Source organism: Pteropus vampyrus, unplaced genomic scaffold, assembly GCF_000151845.1.
Source record: "Pteropus vampyrus isolate Shadow unplaced genomic scaffold, Pvam_2.0 Scaffold2, whole genome shotgun sequence".
NCBI lineage: Eukaryota > Metazoa > Chordata > Mammalia > Chiroptera > Pteropodidae > Pteropus > Pteropus vampyrus.
Genome location: NW_011888783.1, coordinates 15,875,002 through 15,899,131, shown reverse-complemented (window position 1 = coordinate 15,899,131; position 24,130 = coordinate 15,875,002). Strand labels below are relative to the sequence as shown.

The window sequence follows — 24,130 nt, the reverse complement described above, 5'->3', positions numbered from 1 at the left end:
TTGCATAGGTTTTGACATTATAAAAATTATAAAGTCTAAAAAGCCTAAGACAGAAAATAATCAGTGCAATACTAATGAACTCAAAGTGTAAATTAGCAGTCTTTATCAATTTCAAATGCATGCTTTTTTTTTAAAGGAAAGGGATCTTTGAGGTGCACTCTAAGTTATTAAAGAAATTCAAGTTCTTCCCCACCGACTCTGAAAAATCTAAATAATCAAAGGGTTTGTTTACACCTTTACTTAGTTGCTTCTAAATTAGAGGACATTTGCGTGTGTGCTTATATGAGACAAAAACATATATAGCAGACTACATGGAGTAGTTTATTTACCACCTCTTTCAAACTTATTTACTTTACAGAATTTATAAAATTATGACTGCCAAGCCTTAAACCATCTAATCATTATTTGTATGGTATTGTATTAAATGTTTAAAAAATGCAGAACCCTGATAAAAATACTTGTCTATAATGTTTACTATATTTTTTGGAATTGCATGTTACTTGTAACTTATACTAATTTTTTTTCTATAGCTTTCCTTTACCAGATCCTTTGAAACACAGGGAAAATTTGCAGCAAGGTTAAATATGCCTTATATACCTATACTCATGGACTATGTCTGAATAGTTTACATTGGTCCATTTGTGACGTTACATAAATGTTTAACCTTTATAGGTAAAATCTTTAATAGCTGTAGGCCAGTAGTTGAAGGGCCATCTGTGATAGGTAGAATAATGGTTCTTTAAAGATGTCTGCATCTTAATCCCTGGAGACTGTGAATATGTTAGGTTATATGGCAAATAGGAATTAGGGCTGCAGATAGAACTAAAGTAGCTAATCAGTTGATTTTAAAATAGGATGATTTTCTTGTATTCTCCTTTTGGGCCCATTGTAATCACAAGGGTTCTTAAAAGTGAAAGAGGGATGCAGAATGTCAAAGTGTCAGAGTGATTAGATGTGAGGACTTGACGGGGGCCCTGTCCAGAGCCAAGGAATTCAGGCGGCCTCTGAAAGCTGGAATAGGCAGGCAAACAGGTTTTCCCCTAGGGCCTCCAGAAAGAACCAACCCTGCTGACACCTTGATGTTACCCCGGTGAGACCCATTTCAGGCTTCTGATTTCAGAACTGTATATTTGTGTTGCCTGAAGTCTGAGGTAATTTGTTATGGCAGTATAGAAAATTAATATATCATCCAAATGTAATAGCTTATCCTGTAGAACAACAGGAGTTTAAGTCTTAAAAGAAATATTGATCAATCCGTTATTTAATTCATACTAGTGAATTTCAACAATGACTACACTTTGCTTCAAGTAAATTTAAATCTTAAAAGTAATAAATTTGAATTGAAAAAATTAAATTATATCCATTAAATTGTACTGTCATTCTTTTAATGATATTTCAGAACAAAGAAAATGTCACTGAGTTATTTGGGGTTTTTTATCTGGTATAGGGCACGAGACATTTACCAACAGAAAATATTTTTACAGCCCCAAAATAGATTACTTACAAATATCTGCAAAGTTCATTCTTACAGGATTCATGTAGTTTTGTACTTGATATGGTAGTTTACAGAGATGGAAAATTAATTTTTTTTTAATTAGACAATAGTACATAGTTTAGCCCTTGCTAAAAGTATTCAATAAGAAAGTGGAGATATTTTTATTCCCAGTTAATTGTCACATACAGTCTCTCTGTATTTGCTCTGCTTCTGCTTCGTTCTCTGTGTCACTCTAGTATGCTTATCTCCTGAGTTCTCGCTCTGAATTTTTCTTCCTCTGTATATATCCGTGCCATGATTTCTGGTGTCATTTCTTCTATTCTGCTCTTCACTGGGAATTCACTGTGGCCATTTTCTTATTTCTCTTTGTTTGTAACTACTGTGACTTCTGCTCCGGCTTCTCCTGCTCCTCTCATCCCCACTCTGGCTCCTGCTGCTCCTCTCATTTCTTTCAGATCTTCTCTTCTCTGGATTGTGGTTATGGCTCCTGGACTTTCTGTAAGAATAAGAATGGCTCCATTTGCTAGTCTCCCTGGAACTCTCTTGTTTTAAAAACCCAGGCTTTTCTTTAGTTTTTTTCTTGCTAGAAAGTTCTTCATAAAGCTTTCTCTTCTTAGACTTTTCTTTTTCTTCAAAATCACTGTTGTTACTCCTTGAGTATTTGTTTTTCTTTCTTTTCTTCTTTTGTATTTTTTTTTCTTTGTTGTCACTCTCACTCTCACTGCTGCTTTCTGAAGTCTCACTAGAGGAGGAGGAGGAGGACGACGACGACGACGACGAAGATGAGGGGGATTTATTTTTGTGTTTTTTGTGTTTACTTCTGCTCTTCTGAAGCTTTTTCTTCTTTCTATCTTTTTTCTTTTTTTCCTTCTCAAGTCGATCCAATTTCCTGTTATTGAGAAAAAATAGTAACAGACTATGTAAAAACAGTTCTTTCATTGACAACTATGAAATTTTGGATAATATATTTTCTTAGAACATTCAAGACAGTCCTTACTTTATTAAATTATTCAAGTCACATATACATTAAGTTTAAATAAAAAATTAAGTGTATTAAGCCAATTTGCTCTCTATACTTTGTTCAACAGTAATGACCATTAAAAAAAATTCTGAATTAGAATCTGAAATTATATAGCACTCTAAATAAAAGGTTATCCTGACCTAAAGAAAGGGTTGTAATGTTTATTCATTAGACCTATTGCAAACTCAAATATATAGCTATAAGAGATGAAATATTAATTTTATGTACTATTTTAAGCTATAGATATTAATCAATATTACATTACCAAAATTCAAGAGCATATTCTCCAGAAATTCTGAATAAGAATATACTTTACATTTTTTATACTCTGTTTTTGGTTATATAAACCAAAATAATCACAACTAGTTTTTCAACACCTGTTTAGGTTAATAAATAATTAGGGCAATTCTATGATGGTATTCTGAATTTCTAAAGAGTACTTCACATTCTCAGAAGAGTAACTTGTTTATATGTTATGTTTGAGTTACTCTGAAATAAAAATGTCTTCACTGGGTTCTGTCCAGCCATTCTCAAAATTCTTCATATACTGAAACATCATGAGCGCCCTCTATTGGACTCAGCAGACATTTCTTGGATTCTTTAAACCTGCCGCAGTCTGTTTAATAAGAGTCATATTTACCTTAAATTTAAGCATTTTTCAGCACTCTTCATAAAATCTTACAAAATATGAAAGGAGCACTAAATGGCTCACAACATTTTCTAAGAACAAACTGCAAAGATATATACAAATCTATTATAACAAGAAAAACCTACAAATAAATCTATTTCCAAATTAAATGTTCTGAAAACTGCTATGTTCTTTTCTGTTATAATCTAAGTATATAATCTTACATTCATTTTCATATTAATGAAAGAAAGACAAAATTGTATTACTGTAGCTGAAGAATAAATCATTAAATAAGTGTGATGTATGGTTACCTTTGTGAGCTCTTAGGATCAGAGTTGAATATTATACTAAGATGAAACACATAAAAAATGTAATTGAATCCATTAAATATATACTTTATAATTACCTGAGAAGTTTCTGTTTTTGTTTGGTTGTTAGTGACTTTAAAAATTCGACTTCTGGATCTTCTTCACCCTCACTTGCAACGTATTCCTGAGTCAACAAAAATCATTAAATTGCTAGATTGCAAGACAGTTATGAGACAGGAGAGAAAACATTTATAAATAAGATATTTTGTATTAGGGACATACTGCAGATGAATGTGACATTTTGGATTTGAAAGTGGGAGGGGAGAATTAAAACATTTTTTTGTTGTCTATTTGCTAAGAAGGATCATTATGCACTAAGAAGTTAAGATGACAGCTTTGCTAACATTAACAAACTTTATTAGGTATAGGATAGAGAAACATAGATAGAACTCATAGCATAGCTTCTACTTTCTATCTCTTAAGTTTGAATAAATACTTGAGAGTTTAAGTATTTTATTTTGAATTTAATGAAATATTAAAACTAGGAAGATCATTAACTTTTCGGAAAGGTAAAAAGGTCCACAATTTTGGAATTTGTAAATTCAACAGTGTATTATCAAACATATGATTAGCAAATACATATCAAATATATCAAGCAGTACAAATAAATGATTATATAGGTTATATGAACAATCCCTAGCAATGTTTGAAAAGCAATGTGCCTCTTTTCAGAGCAGCACAAGTTTATGCCTGTGGGAGTCTTGGTTTTAAACTCAGTTCTGTCTTGAAATTCAGGAAATCATTTTACCTCTCTGGGCTCTAGTTTCCTCCTTAAATAAAACAAATAAATGGTTTGCAATAGGATATCTACAGTCCTTTAAACTTGACTATTTTCTAGATCTATGTATAGTTAAATAAATTAATGTTTAAAATATTTTCTATACTTTTTAGGAGTTTTCTTTCATACTCTTCTCATTGGTTCTATTTGATGTCACTTTAGGGGTAAGTTTGCAGGAAGGAAAAAATATCAACCTATCACCAGTTCAGTTAGATATTTCAACCACATATACCCAGAGGAGCTGTTTTATTTATTAAAATGCAGGTTTAAAAACAATTTCTCATTTACACTAAAATAATAAAGAAGCAAAATCAAAATACATTTTAGGTATTTTTTTTGATCTATCTTGCTTTCCTATGGATATATGCATATTGGAAAACATTAAATAGCAATTCACAAGCAATCATATTTAGATTTATAGACATTTTCAGCTTACTGATAAAAAGATCATTACCTGTGATGGATCATTTGCGGTCAAGTTTCTCCCCAGTACATTTCGTTTCAGTGCAAACCCACTGTTTCTCATCTCCGCTATTAGCTCCGAGGGGTGCATCGATGGCCCTGTTCACAAAAATCACAGTTTGAATGTATCATTTATATCTCTCTACCTTTTTCGGACTCCACAGTAGGAATGCAGTTGAAGCTTTGTTAAGTAAAATCACAGCTAAATCAACTCAATAATCTTCTGCTGAGCAAATAATCAGATATGATTTTCTAAAACAGCAGTCTGGAGATTCAGAATAGAAAATAATTGCATTTTTCTTTACGTGCTAGGGGATTCTCTTCTTATGTAACTTTCTCATATTGAAAAAGATACATTTAGATGTTACCTGCTTGGCAGTTTTTAGTATAAAATCAAAGTAAAATGATAAAAAACTGCAATTAAACTTTTAATAGTTATTCTCTTAGTAAGAATTCAATTTAAAATAGATACTTTTAAAGGTGCAAGAGCAATTTATTACTCTAGTTTCCAATTCAAAATTCCTTACCCTTATTTATCAAATACCAATACTAAATACATTGCCACGTGGTTGCTAATTTTCAATAAAACACATACACACGTGTGCTATGGGTATAATTACTTTAAGTACTTCAGTTAATCACATAGATATATAACTCCACAGGGTGAAATTTCTAGTTATTAGTGTGGAGTTGGTAATAAGCAATTTTAGGCTGGCTATAGGTGTGTGTATGTGTTATATTTTCACAAGCTGCTGTTTCCACTTTTGCAAAATCCCAGACTGAAACGCAAGCTTATTTTTGGTCACTATGTATGTATGTGTACATACACACACATACACACTCTAAAGATAAATAATATGGACTAAAGGTAGATATAATTAAAGTACAAAAATTTTAACTGTCTGTGACCTTCCCTCAGACATTCCTAGGTTTATGTAAGGTAGGAGAGACTCTTTCTTTCATATATTCCAGTTTCATTCTGTTTTCCCTGCAGGCAGCAAATAATGACAACACTTCCTGGAAGCTATTTAAAGTTTCTGGCCTAAATTTTCTACACTGGCTTAACTGAACTACACTAGGCGATGTATCTGGAATATACAGAAGAATAAGACAATTCCTGCAAACAAAAAATTCATAAGGGAGGTAGGGGATAGAGAAACATGATCATTCAGAAAATGATTTTCCAGTTTATTGATTAAATACTTCATCTATTTTTTTTTTCTTTTCACTGCTTTATTGGTCTTTTACCACTTAATGCATGTTCACCTACATGTTACATGGAAAACAAAAGGCAATAAAATTCAAATCAATTGACTTGTCAGTAGCATCCTTAGGAAAAAGTTTGGTGAGAAAAATTCAGGTGTCAGTTATTTAGTATCTTTCACTGGACTCTATGGGCTTTACCACTCTATTCATACTACCAAGAAAAACTGAAAGTTGGCTCTAGGTATTAGGGAGATAATAGAAAAAAAGTTGCCTATTATTGGAGCATGGGAAGTTATTAATAATGTGATACTTTAATTTACTGAGAAAAAAGCCTTACTTGGTTGAAAACAAAACAAAAACATCATAAAGCAGCATCTCATTTCATTAATATTTTAAGAAAATGTAGGATTTTAAATTATTTTTAATACAAGATATTTAATTCCTATGAAGTATTCAATAACCTTTTAATTATTCAATTTGGATGCTCTATTAATAAAATCTTAAAGTTGAATTTTAAATATTAACACTGGTTGCCTCTAAATAACATAAAAGTGCTAATACAGCTAATAACATTAAATTAATTAGAAAATGTTCACTTTGGTGGCTTCTCAAATTTTATGTGTAGAAACATAATTTTATAAAGTAGAAAATGTGTTTTCTGAAGTTTCAAATCTGCATTTCCTAATCAACAACTGTTTTAGATGTCAAATGGATTCAGAAAGCAAACATGCTAAGAATTAGGATAGAAACCACTCCAGTAAAGGGCCGAAGAGCTTGGGCATTATGATGAAAGGTTACTAATTTCATCATTTTTCATCAAAAGATGGGTGTTTTTAATAAGATGTTTTAGAAAACATGCTTTAATTTACATTTTCATTACAGTACTTTCAACTACTTCAAGAAAATGATCTCTCTTTCCCCAGTCTGACAGATTGTACAGATTATGAAACATTACTCTTCTAGCATTTATATTTCTCCAAAACCTCAACTGAACTCTGTGTAGTACATATGCTTAGCATACACTTCACATTTTAAGACAGTGTTTAGTGAAGTACCTGATAAATAGTACTCAATAAATAATTAGTTTTGCCAGTAGCTGTAAAATTTTTATGGTTCTTTTATGATATACTCCTTTATAATTAAAAAATATTCCTGGTAGTAACATTTTTCAAAATCCAAACTTATTCATTTATTTTTGTACTTAAACCTCTTCTATCATCTAAACTTATGGGTTTGGAAGATGTGATAAGTCAGCTTTAAGTAAGATCTATTTAGAGAAATATCTATATTTTCATGTTACTGTAATGGTATCAATGTAGAGTTAAATTGGTGGAAATGATTTCAGCTCTCTCAGAACTCAAAATTTAGTCGATATAATAGATTATAGGTATGCTGAAAAAGAGATTCTATAAATGTGTTCGAATGCAAAATTACTAATTTTATGTATAGTGTCTTAATACTTTATAGCTGGAGTTGAGGCTCAGAAATGTTTGGTTTGCTCTTAAATTTGCTATGGCAGAATAGTTTTAGATAATTCAGAAAAAGGGCACTTGTTTTAAAATGTGGATTTGTGAGGGCTTTTTTCTAGATTCTTTCAGCCAGGCTGGGCTAAGCTTCCATAGCATGAAAACCAATGTCCCAACTTACAAAAACGGGTCCACTAAAGAAACTATTTTCAGCATTCATTAATTTGGAAACTTTCTTTGTTGTGATATGGGTAAGCATCAAAGTACTCATCATGATTATGGTATCCAGTTCTTTGTTCTGATTAGATCCAGGCTATCTCTTTCTAGAAACTACCATGAAGTCAGTGTCTCAGGGGAAAAAAAAATTCCCCAGAAGATGAATTATGTTGTACAAAATTATGTTTGCAAAGGGTTTAATCTATTCATTGAGAGCATTCATTTTTACAGAACCAAGCAAAAGCACTGGAAGGTAAATGTTCTGTAGTAAAATAGGTATTTTAACAGAGAATAATAAGGGAAGCCAAAAGTCCTGCCCATTAGGCCTATCACTGACTTCACAATTAGAGGATAGTTGTACCAGGTGAATCCCACAAATGGCCCAGGAGGAAGACCAATGCTGAAGGCAAAGACACTTTTTTTTTGTTTCATGGCTAGTACTAGGTCCATCTGCTCTTCCTAAGGACAGATGTATCTTCTATTCAAAGTTCATCATTCCTTTCAAATGAAGAATTACCTTCTACAATTTTCTGGTATTCAGTGGGAGAAGAGAAGGCACTGAGTTATAGGTTAGGTAAAGCTGTATTAGAAACACCTTTTCCTCCTTCCCCAAATTTAAAATATTAATTTATAGTGGTGATCAATTTTTTCCTTTCTCATTGTGTGTTTATTTTATTAGCTTTGTACTATGAAGAATTTCCAACCTAGAGTGAAAAACATAATGAACCCTATGTATTCAATCACAGTTTCAACAATTATCTATATTGTGCCATTCTTATTTTATCTATTACCTCCAATTGTTTCTTTTTCAAAAGAGTATTTTAAATAAAATCTCAGCTATATAAACCAAACAAAAAGAACTATTTCTTAAAAATAAAACCCTAACACCTTTATTACACCTATCGATATTGACAGTTTTAAAATACCATCTAGTATATAGTCAATATTCAGATTTCCCCAATTGTCTCAAAAGCTTCTTTTTATAGTTGGCTTGTTTAGATTAGAATCTGAAGTCCATACATAGCATTCAGTTCACATATCTTTTCTTTTTACTGATGTATAATTGACACATATCTTACATCTCTTTTAATTTAAGAAATTTAGCCACTTTTCCCCCTCTATTCCTTTATTACTATTCATTTGTTGAAGAAACTGGGTCATTTGTCCTGTTCTGAACAGTTATGTCATTTAAAATGTTCTTCTAACACTTGTATTTCTTGTAGTTAGACCTAGAGGCTTATAATTAAATCATTTTGATATTTTATACCACATACTTTGGGGGAATATATGGAAGGTCTTCCAAAGTTTGAATTCAGGAAATGACACCTGAAAACAAACAAATTTCTGGCTAATGAACTAGACTAAGGAAAAAGACTGAGATTTCAAACTGGTATGTTCCTGCTTTCAGTATGTATTTATTGTAGTCATAGTAACAGTGGTATAACCTTAAAAATTTGTGCTTTAAAATAACCCCCGGACATTATCACAAATAAAATATATTATGATTCTTATTTCCATGGAAATGCAACCTTCTTTCCTAAAGTTAAATTGATTTCATCTAGTGAAGAAGCTACTTCCTATTACTAAATGTAAAAAAGACACTTAGAGACAGTAGCGCTAGCACATGATCGAGAAAGTCTGTGTCTGGTGGTAATTATCAATAATTACCTTACGCTTACATTTGATTCCTAATATTATTTTTGCTTTTAAGAAAGCTTATAGAAAGTTATCTTAAAAAAAGACTTAAAAAGGGGGCACAGTAGGAACATGAAGCACAAGTCCTAGGGAAAAAGTGAACAAAGCTATTAATAAAGTGTGTGGGTGATTTTTATTTATATAGATGAGAATGTTTTATGTATGATTTTCTAAAAGTTATGCAAGAACCAATTGTACTGAATTGTAATAAAACTGCTCCATACTGGGAATTTTCCTGACACACTGCCAGTTCATCTTAGTGGAGGCTGGAAACAATAGGGTTTCTTATTGCCCTGATCCCAAGTTCATACTGAAGACAGCTAATTTGATCTCTATTAAAACATACAGTGTAAAAGAAAAATTAAACATTTCATTTTAGTTTATATGTCTGAAAAATACACAAAAGCAAGGAAAGATGAAACTGCCTTTACTGTATGCTAGGAGAAAACACTGTTTATTAAAAACAACCTTGCTTTACAGAATCAAGACCGTTAAAAATATATGACTTATATTTGACTATGTCTTTAAATGTACATTTTCAACTTAATTTATACACAAATACTTTAGTGATGATACATCTAGCTATAATAAAGCGAATTCACAGTCCTAGAGGATTAAGAAAATCATTTGTTATATGATGATGGAGGGAGACTAGACTTTGGATGGTGAGCACACCATGCAATATACAGATAATGTAAACAACTGTAATGTGAAACTTATGTAATGTTATTAACCAATGTCACCCCAATATATTAAAAAAATTATTGTGTTGTGATAAACATGAAGTATTAGAAATTAGCACTATGTTTTAAAAAAGCTATGAGAGTATAAATGCTTTTGAAAAGTTATGCATCACTAAACCTCAAAAACATTAAAACAGTTAAAGAAGTCAGACACAAAAGAATACATACTGTATGATTTCATTTATATGAAGTTCATGAATAGGTAAAATATATGGAATTTGAAATTAGAATACTGGTTGTGCATGCAGGAGGCCAACTAGGAATGGACAGAGGATATTTTCTAGGGTAACTGAAATGTTTTATCTGCATCAGAGACATTGGTCACATGGGTGCATACATTTGTCAAACTCAAACTCTACATTTATGACCTGCGTGTTTTACTTACAAAAATAAAAGTTACACATGATATTTTTAATCAGTCAACAGTAATTACTGAATGACTATGTTACTATAGACCTTCACTACATTTCTATATTATACATCTAACTATGCAGACAGCCTTGCGTAGGCAATTTTAATTTATCTGTCCCTAGTATACAACACAGAACGCGATCTTAAAAATCAGTATGTATTATAGAGGACTTAATATTTTTATCTTATTAGGTACTTGAGAGATAAAGAATAGAGAATTTGGTTTTGACCTTCGAGCTCATAATCTTTTTGGGAAAATTAGCTCATATGAAAGAACAGGAAAAATATAAATTGTAAATTTGTGTTATAGACATAGTCAGAAAAGATGATAAACAGTGTTGTTTAGAATAGTTAGCAAAGCCTTTACATTCAGTCACTCACTAAACTATTATTTACTAAATATGCAGATTGTGCAAGGCATTGACGATACAAAGATAAATAAGATAGAGTCCCTATTTCAGAAAAGCTTATACTTGCCAGGAAAGAAATAGAAACTGAGTTTGATTTTCAAATTCTCATAGGATTCAGGAAAAGGTAAAAAGTAGGGCATTCTAAGAGAGTTAGTATGATATGAGTAGAAGGGTTAGTATTTACTAGGACTACATTTCATTTATTCTCCTTTTCCCAAGTAATCACTAGTTAATTTCCTTTATTTGAAGCTGGCAGACCTTCAGTGGATGGAACTATGTTAATAAGAAGTTATGTAAAAGAGAGTTATGACTATTATCTGAAAATCATAATGCCCCTTGGAGATTATGAGAGGTGTCGCCTCCACTAACTTCATATATAGGACAGGACTGTAATTAATTTGTTAATGTCAATGGAATTTCAACGCACAGTCACTCTAACAACAAATTTAATCACTGCATTATAATAGTGTTTATAAATAGTTCATAATGACTTAACCATTGATAATCACTTAAAATAACCAAAATTTTAAGTACTAATCAAGAGCATCATTTTGACCTTTGAAGCACTATGACTTGATAAGTTTACTGAGTAATCTCCTTAATAGGTCAATATTTCTTTTCAGCTAATTAGCTTCTTTCATGCATTAAAAAAAAAAAGTTGGTTCCTGACTGATCAACTGCTACGTATTACAAAAGAGAGAAATGGTGCTTAACTTCACTTCTTTATTGTGAAGTCAATCTTTTATTTACTAGTTTTAATATCTGCTTATTTTAGGAGTTTAGCTTTAATGAGATTCTGGTAACACAAATATTTTTTCTGCAGTGAAGTACGTTGAAGGATTTTTGAAAAATTCTGCCATCAAATATAGAGCTTTCTAGTAGCTATGCTGATAGGATTCAACTTTATCAAGGGGCTGCAGAACGGAAATCCATAACAGATTCAGGGGTATTTGCCAGAAGACCAACTAAGTTTGTCATTTTTTTCCACAGGAAGTCTCTCCAGCATGTTCTCAGGGTGTCTTTTTAGCAAAGCTTATGATAGATTATTTTGTTAAATTTCCCAAACATGTTCTCAAACAACAAAAATGCCTTCAACATGAAAGGCTGAGGAAAAGATGGAACAGCATGTGGGAGTTCTGTCATAGAATACCTTTATCAGTGTAAAATTCTTTAAGAAAAATTAAGTCAAGAGTTAGGGAAAATCAGGCAAGTAAAAAAACGTTGATATACAAACAAATCTTTGCAACAAGTGTAAAATAACACTTCCCTCAATTTTAGCTATTTGTTCATTTTCATATTGTTTAAACACACTAAAAGCTATGAAGTAAATAAGACTGAATACAGACATGTGAAATATTAAGTACCTATCGTCATTTTAGCCATTTACGGTGTTGCTGGATCTCATACTGAGGCATTATGAAGAAAAACGAATTCTGTACATGTCAAGAGTATCTATCTGGTGACATCATTTGGAATTTGAAATTTATTTTATTAAAAATATGAAATTTGCATATTACTATATCGAGTCAGTTCCAAACATTTAAAAAATTATAGCTAAGTTAAAAAACAGCAAAGTAACTTTAAATATATGGCAACTTACGCCTAGAAAACCAGAGTCAAATAATTACTACTAATATTAACAAGTTTGGACTCAATGTTTATTCACTCTTAAGATGCTTTTATAACTTCTGGGTTTTGGTCCAATATATAGAGATCTTGAAAGTCATTCTATTCTCATGATAAGAAAAAAAGCTGAAAAAACTGAAAACCAACAAATCTTAGATCTATCACAGAACTGAGGTCACAGGGCAAATGGCAACAGGGAATCACAGTTGAGCAAGACCAAAAAGTCATCTATGGAGCCAGTAACTGGAACGATTACTTTGTTGGAGACTGACTGAGCAAGAACTAGTTTGAGAAATTAAAAACTCCTGGGGGCTCAACCTTAATGGGACCGTCTCATACTTTTGTTGAGTTTTACTTCCAGAAGCTCCACCAGGTTCTTACTATGAACATCAAAGACCAATCCCCTGTACTTCCCTTTCAATGGTGGGAAGGGGAAAGGAACCATTTTAAAATATGCACAGAACATTTTGTTGTCCTGAACACATCCTTACCCTTAAGGGAAGTTATTTTACTAGAGCCTAACCTACATGGGTGAAAAAAGCTGAAAAGTAGGGAAAAATGCTGAGGAGCACTTGTAAAGGCTACAGCCTAGGGGCACAGGTTCACTAAAAGAGTGAGACCTTGTCACAGAATTATAGAAAGCTTCCCTTTCCCTCATATCTTACCACTATACCAAAAGGGCTCCTGTCAAATAACAAGGGATTACAATTGAAGGAAGGCTCCAATTCTAGTAAAGGAGTCTCTAAGGAAATCCAAGGATAACAGGAGAGACAAAAACAAGGACTTCTGAGGAAATTTTAGCCTCTGACACCTACAGCTACAACGAACAGTAAGCCCAACCTAACTCCAAACCTAATAAACATAAAACCTCACATTAAAGGCATATTTACCTCAGTTGCATCTACCTGAGACATCATGTCTGGCTTTCAACAAAAAATTTAGCAAGTATGTCAAAACCATGATCTGGAGAGACAAAGCAAGCAGCAGAATCTGGCTCAGTTATGATGGAGATTCTTGAATTATCATACTGGGAATTTAACTAAGATTAATATGCTAAGTTCTTTAATGGAAAAAGTGGACGACATGCAAGAACAGATGGCTAATGTAAGCAGAGAGGTGGAAACTGTAAGAAAGGATCTAAAGGAAATATTAGAAATATAAAACATTAATTGAAATGAAGAATGCCTTTGATGAGCTCATCAGGAGACTGGACATAGCTGAGGAAGGAATCAGTGAGCTTTAAGATATGTCAACAGAAACTGCTCAAACTGAAAAGCAAAGAGAAAGAAAAACAAAACAAACCCCCAAAATATACAAGAACTGTGGGACAGTTATAAAAGATGTAAGATATGTACAACAAGAATACCAGAAGGAGAGAGAAAAGAACAGAAGAAATATTTGAAATAATGATGGCTGAGATTTCTCAAGACTAATGATAGACATCAAATGACAGGTCCAGGAATCTCAGAGAATACCAAGCAGGAAAATACAAAAAAATGTACACCAAGAGATTCCATATTTAAACTACAGAAAGTCACAGATGACAAGAAAATCTTGAAAGATCCCGGCAGGGTGGTTGGGGGGGAACCCTTACCTAGAAAGGAACGAAGATGAGAATTACATCAGACTTCTCTTAAACCATGTGGGCAAGAGGAGGGTGGGATAAAACATTAAAATCTTGAAAGAAAAAACCCACCAACATGGAATTTTGTATCCAGTGAAATTATCCTTCAAAAGTGAAGGAGAAATACTTTCTCAGGCAAACAAAAAACTGAACGATCTGTCACAAGTAAACCTGTCTTATAAGAAATATTGATATCTTGGCCTCAGCACCATTTTCTTAAAAACCTCCACGCTATGAAAGCCAAGTGGAGGAAGAGGCGAAATATGCAGGCTGAAGCACAAAAGAAGAAAGATGAGGTAGAGGTCCAAGTAAACTTACTGGCTTGTGCACCCATGGAAGCCATAGCAGAAATAAGGAAAGCCAGAGGCCAGGGACACTGATACAAATTGTTGGACTGCATGCCTGCTGTCCTGAACTTCTCAATGGATCTAGAACATCCATCACCATCTGATCATTGCGACCGCCTTTTGAGAGACCTGCCTTGCTTGTACAAAAACAACAGTTCCTTATGGTCCTTTGCTCTGGACCTGTGACGCTCTGGACTAGTTCTGTTCTCAATTGTAGCTGAATGTAACGTGTACAATAAATGACCTCTTATACTGTCTTAGCTGAAGAAAAAAATCTTGAAAGAAAATGACATAGGTCAGAAACTTGGATCTACATAAAGGAAGGAAGAACATTTGAGAAGGAATAAGTGAAAGATAAAATAGTTTATTTTCCTTATTCTTAAGTGATCTAACAGCTAACATCTTGTTCAAAATTATAATAGTCAGAATATACTAGATGATTATAGCTTATGGATAAAATGAAATGTTTGACGGCAATGTTATAAGGACAGGAGGAAAGAATTAAGTGATATAATAGAAAATCGTTTACTGTTATAAGGTACTGGCACTACTTGTGAAGTGATAGAGGTTATCTGAAAGTAGATTAGTTATAAATACATATTGTAAATTCTAGGACAACCACTATATTAAAAAAAAATAAGTATAACTGATATGCCAAGTGAGGAAAGAAAATGGAATCAAATGCTCAATTAAAATCAGAGAAAGCAGAAGAGTGAACGACAAAAAAAAAAAAAAACATAAAAAAGAACGAGGGCAATAAATAAAAAATAACTGTAAATATGGTCAATCTTAATCCAATTACATTAACAGATTAAAAAACAAGACCTAAGTACAAGTTTTCTACAAGAAACACACTTCAAATATAAAGAAACTGATAGATTAAAAGTAATGGATGGAGAAAGATATACTATGCTAACAATAATCAAATAAAGCTAGAATAGCTGTATTAATTTTAGACAAAATTTCAAACCAAGAAAATTTTATCTAGGTAAACAGAGACAATTACATAATGAAAAGAGCTTCGTTCTCCAAAAAGATATAATAATCTCATATGTATACGCACATAACAACAGAGCATCAAAAATATGTAAAGCAAAAACTATAGAAATTTTTAGAACTAGGCAAATTCACTATTATAGCCAAGACTTCAATGCCACACTAACAGAAATAGATATATCTAGCAGGCAGAAAATCAATAGGATACAGCTGAACTGAACAGCATCATCTATCAACTGATCTAATTGACATTTATAGACTACTTCATCCAATAACAGCAGAATATACATTCTTCTCAAGCTCATATGGAACATTCACCAAGATGGACCACGTTCTGGGCCATATATTACACTTTAACAATGTAAAAGAATAGAAATCATAAGAACACTCTCAGACCAAAATGGAATTAAACTAGAAATCAATAACAGAAAGATGGCCAGAAAATCCTGAAATATTTGGAGATCAAACAACACACTTCTAAATAACATATGAGTCAAAGAAGTCTGAAGAGAAATTAAAAAAATATTTTGAACTAAGTGAAAATGAAAATACGACTGCTGTGTAATAAAAAATTTGGCTGGCATCTGTCCCTGGTTCCTGGGAGTGAGCTTCCAAATTCTCTAAATTTCCTGGGAGACAGGAGTATCTTTGTTATTTGTGATGGGACCTGATAGTTTGTTAATGAGGTGACTCATAGTGGGGCTGGCCACACCAGAAAGACGAACCATGTGATTAGAGAGTTGGGTCTCTGAACCACACACTATCAACCTGACCTCTGGAGAAAGGAGAGGGGCTAGAGATTAAATTCAACCATATGGCCAATGATTCTATTAACCATGCCTCTGTAATTAAGCCCTAATAAAAATTCTGGGCAGCTTGAGTGAGCTTCCCTGCTTAACAATAAATATTCTGTGCATATTGTTGTACATCAATGTGCAAGGAGAGTGATATGTCCAGACACATTCCATGGGGAGAGGACATTGGAAGGTACCTATTTTGGGTGGGGGAGAGCAAGGCAATTTTAATTGTGTTAAAGTGTAAAATTTTAAAGCAAAGAGATATTAAAATCACTTTCTTTGCTACATATTGTATGATTCCATTTATACGAAATGTCCCAAATAGGCAATCTAAAAAAAAATAAGAAGAAGAATACTGGTTGCCTAGGGCTGAGGAAGCCTGGGGACTGGATGGTATGTGGAGTTTCCTTTTGGGGTAATGAAAATGTTCTAAAACTGACTGTGCTGATGGATGTACAATTCTGTGACTATACACATTTGAAACCATTGAATTCGAAGCCATTAAATTGTACACTTTAAATGAGTGAACTGTATGGTATGTAAATTATAACTCAATAAAGCTGTTTAAAAAAAACACTTGCTCAAGAAAATAAAAAATATTTCAAAATAAAAAGACAAACCATGTACTGGGGGAAAACATTTGCAGAAGACCTAGGTGATAAAGGACTATTATCCAAAATATACAAAGAACTCTTAAAACTGAATAAGAAAACAAACAACCCAATTTAAAAAAATGGTCCCAAGGCCTTAACAGACAACTCACGAAGATGTACAGATGAAAAATAAACATATGAAAAAATGTGCTCCATTGTATGTCATCAGGGAAATACAAAATAAAATGAAATACCACTACACACCTATTAGAATAGCCAAAAGTCATAGCAGTTACAGTGCCAAACGTTGATGAAGATATGGAGCAGTAAGAACTCTCATTCATTGCTGGTGGGAATGCAAAATGGTATAGCTATTTTGGAAGAGAGTTTGGCAGTTTCTTATAAAACTAAACATAGTCTTTCCACACGATCCAGTAATCACATTCCTTAATATTTACCCTAAAAAGTTGAAAACTTATGACCACAAGAAAACCTGCATATGCATGCTTATAGCACCTTTATTCATAATTACCAAAACTAGGAAGCAACCAAAATGCCCTTCGGTAGGTGAATGAATTAAAAAACAGTGGTACATCCAGACAATGGAATACTATTCAGCACTGAGAAGAAATGAGCCATAAAGCCATGAGAAAACATGGAGGAAACATAAATGCATATTACTAAGTGAAAGAAGCCAATCTGAAAGGCTATATACTATAAGAGTCCAACTACATGATCTTTAGGAAAAGGTAAAAAGATCAATTATCTCAGGGATTAGAGGAGAGGGAGAGATAAACAGGTGGAGCATAGAGGAATTTTAGGGCAATGAAACTTACTCTGTATGATACTATAATGGTGGATACATGTTATTATACATTTGTTCAAACTCATAAAATGTACATCACTAAGAGTGAGACCTTAGGTAGACTACAACTTTAGGTGATAATAGTATGTCAGTGTAAGTTCATCAATTGTAACAAAGGTATCACTCTCATAGGGGTTGTTGATAATGAGGGAGGCTATGCATTTATGGGAGCAGGGACATATGGGAAATCTCTGTACTTTTCTCTCAATATTTCTGTGAACCAGAACTGCTCTAAAAAATAAATTCTATTAAGAAAACACACAAGATTGAAACAAAACAAACAAATATTAAGTAGAAGGCACACACATACACATAACTATTAAATCTATTAAGAAAGCCAAAAAAACAAAAGCCCCACTTGCTTTGTTGAAACCCCCACTGTAGATTAAAAAATGATATTTAATTTCAAAATACATTAAAAACATGAGTAAGTGACAAATGGTAAGAGTCAATGATAAGAATAAGGGCCATAGAGTATAGATAAAAGGCAGAAGGGCAGGCCATGTACTTACAAAAAAAATTTCATAAAAATTCAGTCACCATTGAAGCTTGCAAGTTTTATGTATAATTTTGATGTATCTAGCATGGATGTAAACTTATGAAGTTAAGATGATCTTATCAGTAGAAAAGATATTCTAAACCAGCTTAGCCAAAAGAAGCATTTTGATTGCCTAATTTAACTTTGTAAAGGAGAAGTAAATCTTATAGTTGGTCTCTGTAAACCTCACAGCTGGAACATTCTAACAGCACCTTGCAGTTTCCAGTGATCAAAGTAAGTTACTTTATATACTAAACTAAGAATTTCATAATAGAAATAATGCAACACCAGGGGGTGTGGTTATCATGAAATAATTACACTCCTGGGAGATTACAGGCACAAGGCTGTACCCCAGGGGTGTGATTATCCCATGATAACCACATCCACTGAAATTGCTTTATTGCAAAAATAATCTCTATTCACTGGTGAGACATTATTCAATAGGTGATTTTTTTTTAAATGAAAAGATTTTTTTTTTTTAGCTTGAATCAGCAAGTGGATTAGGAAATTGGCCAGTTTGTTTTTCATTGCATTCAAATTCAGAATACAACATCATTATTATTTGCCTTCTAAGTTGATATAGTAGTTTTGATTTTTTTTTTTTTTTGAGAAAACTTTTAAGAGTTTCTATTAGTGTTAGTTAAGTGGTACTGCTAAATTCAGGTCAAACTTTAAAGGTATTAACTGAACAATACAATTTTAAATAATTTATTTCTATGTATAATTTTAAATTCTTCTAAAATAATATTTGCTTAGAAATTATAAATGTATAACCACTGCTAATATTTTGGTCTATCTCCTTCCAGGGATTTTCCTAAAAGTATCTGTCTATATGTTTACCTAAAAGAAAAACAAATGGAACCCATAATATAACTTACTTTGTTTTATAATCAGCTTTTTTTCATTTGGCCAAATGTTATAAAGAACATCCATATCATTAAGCAATCTTCATATCATTTTTAGTGGCTGCATAGTATAGTATAGTATTCCATTGCTAATATCCAATAATTATTCATTTAAATATCCTTTTTGAGAATCAAGGTCTCTCTCTCTCTCTTACTATTAGACACAATACTTTCCAACAACACCTTTGGACATATCCATGATTATGCCCTTGGGATAAATTAATTCATGACTATAATATTAGTAAAACTTAATTTAAACAAACAAAAAAAGGTACTGTTTCCCGAATCTTCAATTGTTCTTAATTACATACAGCTAAAGCTAACAGTTCTCAACCTTGACAATGCATCAGAAATAGATCAGTAACTTTCATCATCTTATATGGTATCATAGATGGTGAAAGTTACTGATATATTTTTACCATAATTTTATCACAGAATTCAGTGCTTTGATAAGATATAGGATTTAAGAAATTAAAAATAGCATGTATATTACCAGTATTTGTTCTCTTATACCCCACAGAGCAGTTAAGCAGCTTGCTTTAAAGTAACATGGCTTGCTTTAAAGTAACATGGCTATTAAATAAGCAGAACAGAGGTTCCAAATAAAGAATCTACTAGCTCCACAGCTCCACAGTCTATGCTCTTGGCCACTAAGTACACTACCTCTCTGAATTTATGGTTCCCTCAGTGTAGAAGGCTATTCCCTCTGCCTAAGATGCCATGTGCTCTTCTCTCAGATCTTGCATGGCTCAGTCTTTCCTGTCATTTAGAGCTCTCAGTGTAACATCAGTTCCTCAGAGGGGCCCTTCCTCAACACTTAAAAGTTATTCCCTGTTTAACTTAGTATCTGATTTAATTTTCAGCGTAGAATTTATAAATATCTAATATTTTCTTATTTATTAGTTTAGTATCATTCCCAATTAATGCAATTAAAGACCTTTTCTGTCTCAATATTGTGTTCCTAGAGCCTAGAAAAATGCCTGTCACAGAGTAAGTGTTCCATAAATGATTGCTGAATAACTGAGTTTATTTTACCAACCCCTTAATGATGGACATTTAGAGTTGTTTCTAATCTTTCACCACTATAAACCTTTGAGCGTCTACCTTATCACTTCCTTATTATAAATTCCTGGAAGCTGAATTTCTAGGTAAAAGGATATGCATGTTTTTAAGGCTTTTGATATATACTATGTAAAATGACTCTTCAGAAAGGCTACTCTAATATATCAACAGTGGATTAAAATGTTCATTTACCATACTTGCTCTAACACTCAATGTACGGTTCTTTTAAATCTTTACAAAATTTGATAGGCAAAAAGATAATATATTACTTTAGCTTTCCTTTTTGGAGGGGGTTATTGTTGAAATGTCATTGTTTTAATGGTCTTTTGAATTACTTCTTATGCAAACACCTATATGTATGTCCTTTGCTCCTTTGATTTGTATGTTCATCTTTTTCATATTGACTTGAAAGAACATTTAATATATTAGGGATATTAACTATAGTATTTTAATAAAGGTAATTCTTTTCACCCTCTACCACTCACTGCTCAATTTATTTAAAGAGAAAGAGTCACTAATTTGTAGACTTCTCAAGCATGGCGGTTCCAAATATGTTAAAACTTGACAGAAGTCAAAAACTTGAGCATTTTACTACTTCACTTTATTTTGAAAAAGTTCATTTGATTGAAAAATAGTACTACAGTTAAATCCCACCAGAAGTGGGGTCCAAAAATTTTGACTGCATAAAATGAATGACAGTTATTATAAGCTTAATGAATATAAATGGAGGACTGGAGAAGAGCCAATAACCAACTTCGATATTTGAATTCACTATTTTCGATATTCTTAAAGATAGGTAACTAAATAGCACAATTTCTTTTGGTGGTTGTTAGTAGACTTTCTAATATAGACTCAAAAGATAGTAGGTCTAATCGATTACTAAATAAATGGCTAAATATGGAGTCTATCCTAGTCATTCTCTAAGAAGTAGAATCAAAGTTGAGATGAGGCCAAAGAACAAAGACAGCTACTACTACCACTGCTCGCCCCTATCCAACACAGGAGTCATGACATAAGGGCGCAAGGTTGTAGTGAAAGAAAAGAAAGATGTAACCACTTCCAGAAAACAGAATGTATCTTTCGGATACATAACAACAGATCCCTGTAACTACCAAAATTAATGGTCAGAAATATTTGAGCCAATGGGTACTTCATATATGACCTACTCCACCCTCATTTTTTGAGGGGCTTTGTTTCTTTTGGGATCTCTCTCCCTTCTTTCACCAACTGGGTGGAGACAAGGAAGGAAAGAGCTAATTAATATGTGGGTTTGAAGATATCTGCATTGTGGCATCAGTGGGATGTTCATTTGTCAGAGATTGTCAGACCAAGTCTGTATCACTATTTTCTTACTACTGAGCAAATAGTTTTCCCTTAAAATATGGCTTCTTAACCTTTTTTAGAGCAATAAGGATTGTTAAAAACTCAATTGTAATATTCTATCTATGTACTTCCTCTACCCATTCTGACTTCCATTAACACCATTAAAGAAACAGTGTCACCATGATAAGGAATCAAATTCCTAAACTCCAACCACTAGAACTGACATCTTGAATCCTATAGCCTGCATTTGGCTTGCTGGAAAGAAGCAGAATCTCTAGCTATAGAAAAGAAGCTAAAGGTCATATGCTGATTGAGGGTGAATCCTGGGCTCAGCGGTGGCAGCGGAAGCCAGAGGGAATCTAAAGAGGTGCATTAGAGGTCTAGATGAGCTGCGGATGGGGCTTCACACCCAAAGCATTTGATTCAATAGAGCAGCTCTGCCTTTATATGTTCGATATACTGGGTTTTAGAAAAGATTTCTTTAAAAAGGTTAAAAATAAAAGAAAAAAAGTTTTATAGCTGCTTATAAAATGCAGAAAATCTCATGTTATACTGTCATCCTTATTTTAAAATGGAGAGTTGAAGCTCACAAAAGTGAAATGACTTGCTTAAGATTATAGGGTTAAGCAGGTTATTTCTACGATAATTTATTATGAGTTATGGTGGGATAAGTGCGGCTGTCTTAATGTACTACATTAAGTTTCAATATCTTTTTATAAAAAGAATCCAAATGATACAAACCAAATTAGACCAGTTTTTGTTAAGTGGACAATAATATGCAGGAAGGTAAATAATTTTCAAGTAAAAATCAATTTTAACATAGTTAACATCCTTTAAAATCAGTTTTGATTTTATCTCTGAACTAAAAAGAGGTAACTGCTAAGGCTTCTAGTCCAGCCTACTTTATAACTCAGGAGGATATAAACAAGAGAAATAACCATTTCTCCCTTCAATTTTTAGGTTACTAACAATAAACTATGTTTAATATATCTTTTACTTGTAAAATCAAGTTCATGAGTCCTTGGCTAGAAACATTAAATTTAATATTAATATACAATGTTTTAAATTCAAAATATGATCAGAATTTCCCATTGATCATTGTATTTTTGGAATGTGCCTTAGTCCAAAAAACCCAACTCAATCCAAACCAAACCAAAATAAAATACTCAGAGAGATTAAAGAAAAATGTTATTTTATCTTTCCTATTTGTTCTTGATATAAAATCTAAAACAAACAAATCATGTCTAGTGCCTACCTGAGCCATCAGTGGGAACTGAGCTTGCATTGATTCCAGAAAGACCAAACAAAGGACATTCTCGATCTGTGTTGACATGACCCCATTTGTGACACTTAATGCACCTCACATTTCGAACCTGGGAAATAGTGAACATTATTTTGGTTATTAAAATACTAAGAATCTAAACAATGTTCAATTCTCTATACCTTGGTAGAGTTTAAGTTAAATTACTCTAGTTTTTGTTTAAAAGATCTTCAGAGAAGAGATGCCATAACTATATTTGATAATTTAATAGAAATACTAAAATCTTTTACTATAAATTCTGCCTAAAAGCTAAGCTAAATCCTATTTATTTTTAACTCTTACTTGGTGGTCATAAAACAATATTATCCAAAAAGAAATGGTAAAATACCAAAAAAGAATTATGTCATGGCTTAACCTTAGATTTCCCTCATTTTAATAAGTTAACATTTAAAGTTTCAATTTCCTGAACCAGAGTTTGGTGAACTTATTGTAAAGGGCCAGACGGTGAATATTTTAGGCTTTATGGGCCAGAGGTCTCTGTTGCATCTACTCCAATCTGCCCATGTAGCAGGAAAGCAGCCACAGACAATATGTAAATGAGTAAGCATGGCAATGTTTCAAAAACTGTTATTTATAATAATGATTTAGCCCACTGGTGATGCTTTGTCCTGGTTCTAAACAAATATTTTATATCATTTCCTGATCTTGAGCTAATTCTCCAAATTCTTTCAAAACTGCAGAGACATTATCATTATAACCTTTACTACAAAACTTCGATTTCTATCTTTTATCAGTCTATTACATTCAATGTATTCTCCCCTAGTCCTTCTATTATCTGATACAAGTAGAAACCACAGAGCCCTTTTTCAGTTTAAATATCTTTTGGACAACAATATAAAGAAGTATTTAAATAAAAATTATTCTTACAGAGTAAAATAAATATCACTTGCCTGAATACCAAAGGGCTGATCTCTGATATTCATGTCATCTTTGGCATATCTATTAAGTAGAGAAAATGTACAAACATGATATTAAGAATAATTTAATAAATTAAGCAGAAGTTATTCTGAAAAAGTTTTATAGTTCTAAGTACATTACAAAATGTATTAGTGCAATAAATGAATAGAACTATAAAACCTATTTCATATTTCCAAACACTACTTAGTTATTAAGTGTTCAGCCTGATAATTTGTAATTTTAAAAAAATAAATAAAACTAGAGACTATGATCAAGCAAATTCGTTGCATAAGACAAATCAGTGAAAATATTTTTTCACATCAGATGCCTTCTCCAG

The 24,130-nt window shown here is 32.5% G+C and overlaps 1 protein-coding gene across 1 annotated transcript in view; it reads right to left on the bottom strand.

Moving 5' to 3' along the window:
- Positions 1-222: 222 nt before the first annotated feature.
- Positions 223-24,130, bottom strand: part of CIR1 (corepressor interacting with RBPJ, 1) — a 31,538-nt gene continuing 7,630 nt past the window's right edge. The window contains exons 6-10 of the mRNA XM_011357342.2: positions 23,787-23,835; positions 22,831-22,948; positions 4,745-4,851; positions 3,551-3,636; positions 223-2,384 (exon numbers count right to left, since the gene is read on the bottom strand). Coding sequence (XP_011355644.2) covers positions 1,835-2,384; positions 3,551-3,636; positions 4,745-4,851; positions 22,831-22,948; positions 23,787-23,835 — 910 coding nt within the window. The 3' untranslated portion in view covers positions 223-1,834. The remainder of the gene's footprint in view (positions 2,385-3,550; positions 3,637-4,744; positions 4,852-22,830; positions 22,949-23,786; positions 23,836-24,130) is intronic.